Here is a 9,201-nt window from a genome sequence, read left to right as displayed (position 1 = left end):
AGTTATAGGTGGCAAAAATGGTCAAAAAGCAGCAAAAAAATGGCAAACAATTAGTGAAAGGTGACTTAATAGGCATTAAGATGGGAAAAATGGGCAAAAAGTAGCAAAGAGTGGCAAAAATAAGGGGGGAAATGGTATTTAACGGCTAAAGGCAGCTTAATAAGTAGGAAAACAAAGGAAAATTGCAAAAAATCAGGATAAAACTGGTAACAAGGGCACAAGCAGGATAAAAGTGGCAAACATGGGCAAAAAATGGCAAAAAGATGTGGCAAAACTGGGCTTAAAGCAGTAAAAAGTGATCAAAAGTGGCATCAAAATGGGAGAAAAGTGCAAAACATTTCAAAAAGGGCAATGAAAATATGCAGACAAAAATAAATGGTTGCAATGTGACTTGCGATGGATAATTTCTGATGTCGATGTTTCACTGTTTTATGGTTTTCTAGGGGAGTAATATTTCAAATTTAGACATAAAAGAGTCACAGACCATCACAAAAGAGCCACATGTGGCTCTGGAGCCACGCATAGAGTACCACTGATCCAGACCCACAGTAAAAATCAGGTCTAAAGTATGACCCCCCCATGTAAGTGGGGCCAATCTGTGGCATTGTTAATGTGCAGATTGAAATCAGCAGCTAAAAGAACACTGTCCAGTTTAATAATAGAAACCAGGAAATCAGTAAAATCAGTAAGAAACTGACCAGCTGGGCCAGGAAGTCCATTTATTAAAACACAATTAAAAGGTCGTAGTACACCGACTTTAGTGAGCTGTAGCTTAAATGTAGTGAAAGATTTTGACATGAAAACCTGATATTCCAGTCCAGCGGTGTCAAACTCAATCTGAATCTAGGTCTAACCTGAGGGCCTAACAGGATCAGGATTTAACCAAAAACTATCAATCATGTTTTCACAGGTAATGAATTATAGGGAGAATTAAACAGTGATGATAAAGGATTTTAAGATTTCTAAAAAAGATTCAAAATGATTAAATATCCCAGCATCAGTGTTACTGTGTGTCCATGTCAAATAAATGCTAAATAAATAAATAAATCAGTTAAAGGCTCAAAATCCTTAACGTCCTCAGAGGTACACATTTACAGATAACTCAAACAAAAACACTGAATATCAAAACGGTAAATTGGGCTTTGGCCCGGCGTGCTCAGCGTCCTGCTGGGGGGCGCAAGCCTCAAGCTGAGAAACTCTGTCAACGGAGCAGCAGGAAGGAAAAACAAAGTGTTGGAAAACGGATCATTTCACTAAAGCGGGAGGCACAGAACAATCATCATCATCATCATCATCATCAGTCACCCCCGAAAACCCCGCCCCCGCACGGTGATCAGTGACGTCAGCGAGCTCTATAAGAGCCGATGTGACGAGACAGACCGGGCAGAACCTCCGACCCCTAGATAAACAGACAGATGACGATGATGAAGATGGTCTCCTCCTCTCCCTGCCTCCTCCTGCTCCTCCTCTCCCTCAGCGCCTCCATCAGCTGCTCCTCCGCCGCTCACAGAGACTCCAAACTCGGCCTGCTGCTGCACAAGACCCCGCTGCTGGGCTCCAAACAGGTCCGACACTCTCACAACTACACACATGCGCACACGCACATTCCTCCAGTGAAACCACGACGTTGGTTTTCTTCTTCTACGTTCTTTTAACTGGTTTATTTCACCTGTTTTTACCTCAAACGGCTGCCGTCCACGAGTATAAGATTGAACTTTATTCAAACTTAAATCAAAATAAATCTAACTTAGATTCGAGAGTAAAGCTTAGGGATGTTTTTGTTTTTATTTTTATTTTTTTACCTCATTGAACTTTAAATAATTTAACATTTCATGTAATTTCTTTCTAAATGGACACAGAGAGACTCTTAAACTTTATTTTTAAATGATTTGTTTGTTGGACAAAGTGAAGAAGTAATTTACGTAAATTTGACTAAACAATGCCAATAATAATACTAACAATGCTAATAATAATAAAAATAAACACACGTTTATATCTCATACAAATTTTTCACACATAGCCTACATAGAACTAAAAATGAAGGAAAATCAAGTCATGTTTTTTAAAATTGTTTTTATATTATAGCTGAAATATTTTACCATAGCTAAAGTGATTTGAGTCCTCTTGAATGTTTCATTTTGATATGTATATTTTTACTTGGATCAATTTTAAATCACTCTATAGCATCTGAAGCTTCCCTTGTGAATACATTTTAAGTTCTTTATTTTCTTTTTTTTTTTTTTATTACTATAATTCTATACAGTTTTATTTGTCATATGCATTAAAAAGCTCAATGAACAGTTAGTGCAATGAAATGCATTTTGCCTCACCAGCTTCTATTTCCACAAACTAATCAGAATAAATAGAAGGTTAAATAAATGACCTAAAAATCAATTTTAAAAAGTACTGTAGAGATAACAACACTTTAATAAAACATTATAAAACAAATATTGCACAAATAAGAATTAAGTGTCGTGTTTGAGGATAAAACCCGTCCCTGGTGCAGCGTCTGCCTGAAGGACGAGAACAGTCTGTGCTGGGTGGGTAGTCCTGTATGATGGGGGATACTTTTTCTGCAGAGAGTTAGAAATGTCCTGTGGCAGTAAAAACTGATGATTTTTGGAGCTGTTTTCATTTATAAGTTTATGGTCCTGTGCTGACATGTTAACAAACCAGAAGGCTCCCTGAGAGAGTTTCAGCTGTTGACCAATATGAATGAAAGAGAATTCTTTTAGATGTGCCGTTTTTCCTGCTAACACAAAAATAGTCTTTTTTGTGCCTTTTGACAACTTCTCAGGAGAAGGAGTCGGTGATGTGAATGCCTAACATTTTAAATAACTGTCAGTGTCCACAGCAGTGTTATTAAACCTTAAATCCTCCTCAATTTTACTCCTTCTGGACACCTTCATGACAAAAATGTACATGTGCAAAATAACTGCTGTTAAAGCATCATATGTCTGTTCTTTTTCTGCTTTTTTCATAAATCTCTTAAACAACTTAAAACCTGCTCATAACTAACAAACATTAAATCTCCCTCAGGATTTTAACTCTTTAAATGCCAGTTTTGTTGTTTGAAATATTTCAGTATTTATTACAAATTAAAAAGAAAAAAAAAAAAACACAAAAAGCTAAATATTTTCCATATAATAAATAGTAGAGGGATGGGGCTTCGTTGATGAGTGGGTATGCCACAGCTGAGCAACAAAATTGATTTGAGTGCATTAATATTTTGATGTAATAGCAGATACTCCCTCTGGACACCTTCAGGGCTAAAAATGTACAAGTACAAGAAAACGGCTGTTAAAGCATTATGTCAATATTTTTACTGTTTTTTCATAAATCTCTTACACAAATTCAAGCTTGCTCTAAACTGCCAAACATTCAATTATTCTCAGGATTTTAACCCTTTAAATGCCAGTTGTATCATTTGAAATATATTTTAGTATTTCTTACAAGTAAAAAACACATAAAGTTAAATGTTTTTCATAAAACAAATAGTAGAGGGATGGGGCTTCTGTGATGAGTAGAGTCTTGGACATGCCACAGCTGAGCAACTAGATTGATTTGAGTGCATTAGTATTCTGATGTAATAGCAGATACTCCCTCTGGACACCTTCAGGGCAAAAAATGTACAGGTCCAAAAAATGGCTGTTAGAGCATCAAACATCAATTTTTTTTCTCCTTTTTTCATAAATCTCTTCAACAACTTCAAATTTGCTCAAAACTAACAAAAATGAAATCATCTTCAGGATTTAAACCCTCTAAATGTCAGTTTTATTTGAAATATTTCAGTATTTATTACAAATTTTGAAAAAAAAAAACAAAAAGCAAAATATTTTCTATATAATAAACAGTAGCGGGAGGGGGCTTTGGTTGTGATTAGAGGCTTGGATATGTCAAAGATTAGCAACAAAATTGAAGTGATTTTGTTAGTATAGTTCATTTAGTACCATAAACTCCTTCTGGTCACCTTCGAGGCAAAAATGCCTCATTGACTTCCATTAAAACCACATTTTTGAATTTCACTGCTATTACAGTATAAAACCATGTGTTCTGAAATGTCCGCCTGTCATTTTAAAGAAAAAAAAGTGAAATCTGAAATTTTATGTGTATTCCACCAGATTAAACTGTTTTCTCATTGTCGGCCGTTGCATGAAATTGTTGTATTTTTGCCAGTTATATGAAGAGCCGTGTGACTACCAGGGGGTAGGAGGAGTTTTTATTTAAATCACCACAGTTCCTCCATCCCCTTCTGTTTATATAGAAATAACTTATTTTGTGGTGTTTTTTTTGGTAATTAAAATAATTAATAATTTGAATAATTAAACTGGCATTTAAGGGGTTAAAATCCTGAAAATGATTTAATGTTTAACCACCAAGCAAGTCTGAAATTGTTTTAGTGATTTATGGAAAAAAGCAGAAAAAATTAATGTGTGACTATTTAAAAGCAGTTTTTTATACATTTTTGACTCGAAGGTGTCTAGAGGGTGCTAAATGGACCAGAAGAGTTTAAATGACATGTAAGGATAAAAAAGACGATAACTGCAAAAATCCACGCTATGAGCTGTAAAACAGTCGATATAACCACCAAAAGTTGAAAAAAAGGTACAAAAATGTTGGAGGGATGCATATGGGTGTGTAAAAACAGGAAGGTGGATAAAATAAGTTTTCCTCAAATCATTTATCAGTTCTTTTGTTTTCAACATTAAGGTAGAGATTGTCTAAGCACCAAACGGACAAGTCTGCCACTTCCTCATCATTGTTTAAAACAAACCCTATCACTGTGGTATCGTCCACAAACTTTATAAACATGTTCTGATGTTAACGCTGGGGACGCGCTACGCAACTTTCTTAGTCTTGGCAGATTTGGAAAAGACTAGGAGTTCACACTAACAGACTCCGCAGGTTTTTGTATGATGACTGAAAGACGGGATTACAAACCTTGAAAGCTATGCCTGATGACGATCGCATGATTTGTCAAACCACCTTAAGCCAACTGAACGCATTAAACTCTTGGGGCGCCAGTTTAAAGGGTAAACAAACGCACCAGTTGGTGGCGGTAATGCCTCAATGTCGCCACTCTCCCTCTCTTGCCTTCGTTCTTTTCATCTTTCCGCTACTTCCCGTCATCTTCTGGCGCTATTTCCTGTGTCCCACCCTCTCTTTTCCATTGGCTGTTGGCAGCACAGGTTTGAAGTTGAGGGTGAGTTGTCAGTTCACGCTACCTGACTCAGGCCTGGCTCCAGATTCAGTTAAAAAAATCTGGGCTCTAATTGGGCTTAAAATCCTGGAGTGTGTTTTTCTTCACTTTTCACCATGACAGCTGCTTTGTTTTTGTACGTTGATTTGCCATTTCAGTTCATCATAAACGTATCATAAAACAGGAGTGTGGAGTGATTCAGATGTAGCAGCATGAATACTGAAGTTAAACAAGTCTGCTGTAATGTTAAATGAATTTATTCAGAGCACATTTAGCTAAGTTAAAAGTTCGATTCAAACTGTTCCTTTAAATCTCATTATTCTACTCTTAATACTCCATCCCCACAAAGTGAAAACAGAATTTTAGACATTTTTGCACATTTATTGAAGACAAAACCCTGAAATTTCACACTGACATAAATGTTCAGACCCTTTCCAACAACATTGTTCCTCTCATTTCTCTGATCTTTGCTGAGATGTTTCTTCACCTTGACTTGAGTCCACCTGTGGGAAATTAAACTGATTGGATGTGATTTGGAAAGGCACACACCTGTTGCTCTGATTGGCCCTTAATAGACAGATCGTTCGTCCAATCACCTATAGCAATAGATTTTAAAACCTTGTTATCTGTATGTGGAACTATTTTCTGATTTTCACAATTTTCTTTTTTGCTTCAAGGATTTTGATGCAGACTTACAGACCGTTTCACTGCTGCAGCATAAAGACATCTGGAGCAGTGAATCTGATAAATGTTGTACCTCAGATGTCTATAAATTAGTCCAAATCTTCTGTATTTAGAATATGACATTTTTTACACATAGAACTTCATTCTTATCATACAGTGAGAACAGTGGTTGGTTTGCTTGACCAGGAAGCAAACCAGGAACCTTCTTGCTGTGAGGCATTAGTGTTAACCCCTGCACCACGGGCAGCCTGATCAGTACATCAGTATCTGCAAATATCAGCTTAGAAAATGAATGATCCAATCTGCAGATATGAAAACTTCTGTATGTACAAATAAGTTAGTGGAGTTTTATGAAGACTAACAGACCCATGACAGCTGAGTGTGTTTCTAGGACTTCAGTTCTAGGCAAGGCCACTCATAAAGGGGCATAAAGGGGAGAGCTCTCTGGGGCCCATAGAGGTCAGGAAAATCATGGTCCATTGCAAAGTTAAGCTGTGATTACCATATTTTATACTTAACCTGGATAATAACCAGTCTTACCAGCCTTGTTTTTCTATTCTGTAGTTCACTATAGGCCTTTTCAAAATGTAAACCCCTTCCCTGAAAACAGAATGACCTTTGTTGCTAATATTAACAACGGGAATGGGAACATTGACTTAAACATTTGGACAGGAATGTCAGACTTCATTGCAAAGCCATGATGTGCACAAATGACAGGGTGTCAGAAAATAAAGGAGAAGGAACTGAAATATCTCTGGGGGGGAATAATAAAATGACTTCAAAAAGAAAAATAAAGGCAAAACTGGTTAAAGTGGTAAAAATGGACAACAAAAAATGGTGTAAAGTGGTTACAGAGAGGCAACAAAAAGCAATAAAAGGTTAAGAAAGGTCATACAGGGGTAAAATGGGCAGAGAATGGTGAAAAGTGGTTAAAAAGGTGGCAAAAGTTGGCCATAAAGTAGTATGAAGTGGTTACAGAGAGGATAAAATTAAGGTGGAAATATGGTTAAGAAAAGCCAAACGGGTAAAAATAGGCAGAAAATAGTAAATTGTAGTAAAAATTGGCCAACAAAAAGTGGTATAAAGTGGTTACAGAGAGGATAAACCTGGGTTAAATGGGGCATATGGGATAAGAGCTGCAAAGCAGCTTAAACAAGGCACAAAATTTGAAAAAAATGTGTAGAAGAATGGTGAAAAGCAGTTAAAAAGTGGTGAAAATCATTATTAGTGGCAGAAAAGGGATAAAAGTTGCATAAATTAGTTAAAAGTGGAAAGAATATGACAGAAATCGGTTTACAGTGGAAACGACTGGCTAACAAAAAGTGGTATAAAGTGATAACTGACAGGCAACAATGGGTTGCCTGTCAGTTGCCTGATTTGGTTTGGATAAGTAATTTGTACATCAGAACCTAATTACGTAACTCTTAGCCAGGATGCTAGCACCAGTGCTGCTGATCCAGCACACATTTATTATGATCAGTAAATCACAGGCGGGGAGGCTAGGCCAAACCTGTGGGCAGGCCTGGTTTTAGGTCTGAAGTATATTCATCGATATAGGCTGAAATAAATTTGTAAATTTTGGACCATCAGATATCTGCAAAAGTCCATGGTCATGCATCTCGAACAGAAATCCTTCTTTGGCTCTTGAAGTCTGCAGATTTTTAAAACAGGAACAGATACGGTGTGAGCTTTGTGAGTTAGGAGAAGTTGAGATTGGATCTTGTTTTCTGTTATATTATATTATATCCTCTACGATGACTCTAATGAAGTATGCTTAAAAATCCTGAAATGTTTTAGAGCACTGATGATGACAGAAAACCTGGACTAAAATCAGGATGGTGTATTTCATTAGAATCATTTTTCTCAAGCGTCTGTCTCTTTGTAGTAATGATGGTTTCTTGCTAGGCACCTCATGACAAAACAATCTAATCGATCAGATCTTAAAACCCTTGTCAGTTAAGTTTTTGTGTTAATATTTGTGTTGCTTCCCTCTCTTTTAATTTTAGGACATGTCCCGGGCCTCGCTGGCCGAGCTGCTCCTATCTGACCTTCTGCAGGTGGAGAACGAGGCAATAGAGGAGGAGAGCTTCCCTCTGAATGAAGGAGAACCTGAAGACATCCGTGTGGATCTGGAGCGAGCGGCTGGAAGCGGTCCACTGCTCGCCCCCAGAGAAAGGAAGGCCGGCTGCAAGAACTTCTTCTGGAAGACGTTCACCTCGTGCTGAGCGTCGGCCAGACGCTGTACAGACTGTGTGCGACGAAGTCGGGCTGTTCTCAGCTGATCCTTTCAGAATGTAAACACCATCCAGATATTTTTAATTGTTGGTTTGAATAAAATCTGTTTGAGACAAACGCTGGCTGGGTCTGCTGATGGAGGAGGAGAAGGAGAGGAAATTAATAGCTCTTAATGGAGCTGCTCATTAAACGCTCAGGGGGGGAGGCAACTGTGAAATAAACATTAATGGAGGTTAATAAAGATGGAGGAGTCTTCATGGCAACCAGAGGAGACACAGTTGAGTTTGCTGTCAGCTGTGTGTTCTCACAACAACGTATCAGACGAAGAGAATCTGACATATAGAGCTGCAGCTGCAGAACAGGGAGAGAGATTAGACTCAGCTTCAGTCAGGATCTCTCTCGTCAAACATTAACCTGTTATATTTCTTAAAGGACGCAGTTTGATTAGCGGAGAAGGCTCTGCTCTAAAGATGTTCTCTGGGTTAGTCAAGCAGCATGCTTTGACTTTCCAGGGAATGCATGGCTAGAAACTCCTTATGGATAGATACAGTTATGAAAATATGTTATAAATACAATAAATTAGTTCAAAAGCAATGAATCTGAGTGAGAAGGTGCACCAAGCTTTATGCTATAAAGGAGGAGGCTGGGGTGGAGGAGGGTTAAGCTTTGCCAGCAGCAGCTATGTGGTTAATCAGCTTGAATGCAAGCAGGGGTTAACGCTAGGCTTCACTGAAAAAAAAGTTAGATCTTTAAACAGATCCCAATAAGATTACTGAATTCACTTTAAGTTCAAGAAATGTGTCTCAGTGGTGAAAAGGCCAATAAATCGCAAAATAATAACGAAAATTGATAATGAAAGCTCAGTTGCATGGTGGTGCAGGGGTAAGTAGGGATGGGAATCTTGGGTATCTCATGATTTGATTCAGAATCAAATTTAAAGTCAGATTAATTCCTGATTCAAAACATAATCCCTATTTATTTTCTATAAAGAGCTTCAACTCAGTCTGCTGTGCACTAAGGAGCTGTAAATTATTATTTTACAATATAAAGCTTGATACAAATGTGCTCAGCGTAATGTTGTT

The 9,201-nt window shown here is 37.6% G+C and overlaps 1 protein-coding gene across 1 annotated transcript; it reads left to right on the top strand.

Moving 5' to 3' along the window:
* Positions 1-1,367: 1,367 nt before the first annotated feature.
* Positions 1,368-8,236, top strand: sst1.1 (somatostatin 1, tandem duplicate 1). The gene is made up of 2 exons (XM_041810042.1): positions 1,368-1,565; positions 7,891-8,236. Exons 1-2 carry the CDS (start codon positions 1,416-1,418, stop codon positions 8,107-8,109), a joined length of 369 nt encoding a protein of 122 aa, XP_041665976.1. The 5' UTR covers positions 1,368-1,415; the 3' UTR covers positions 8,110-8,236.
* The last annotated feature ends 965 nt before the right edge of the window (positions 8,237-9,201 follow it).

The sequence above is a fragment of the Cheilinus undulatus genome, linkage group 2 (genome assembly GCF_018320785.1).
Source record: "Cheilinus undulatus linkage group 2, ASM1832078v1, whole genome shotgun sequence".
NCBI classification, from domain to species: domain Eukaryota; kingdom Metazoa; phylum Chordata; class Actinopteri; order Labriformes; family Labridae; genus Cheilinus; species Cheilinus undulatus.
Note: the sequence above shows the minus strand (reverse complement) of the source record. Positions and strands in the feature narration are given on the sequence as shown.

Excerpts from the sequence above, each read along its gene's own strand:
- sst1.1 (XM_041810042.1), top strand. The coding sequence starts at position 1,416 with ATGACGATGATGAAGATGGTCTCCTCCTCTCCCTGCCTCCTCCTGCTC. Across the intron at positions 1,566-7,890 it reads CGCTGCTGGGCTCCAAACAG|GACATGTCCCGGGCCTCGCT; the intron begins GTCCGACACTCT and ends TTTTAATTTTAG.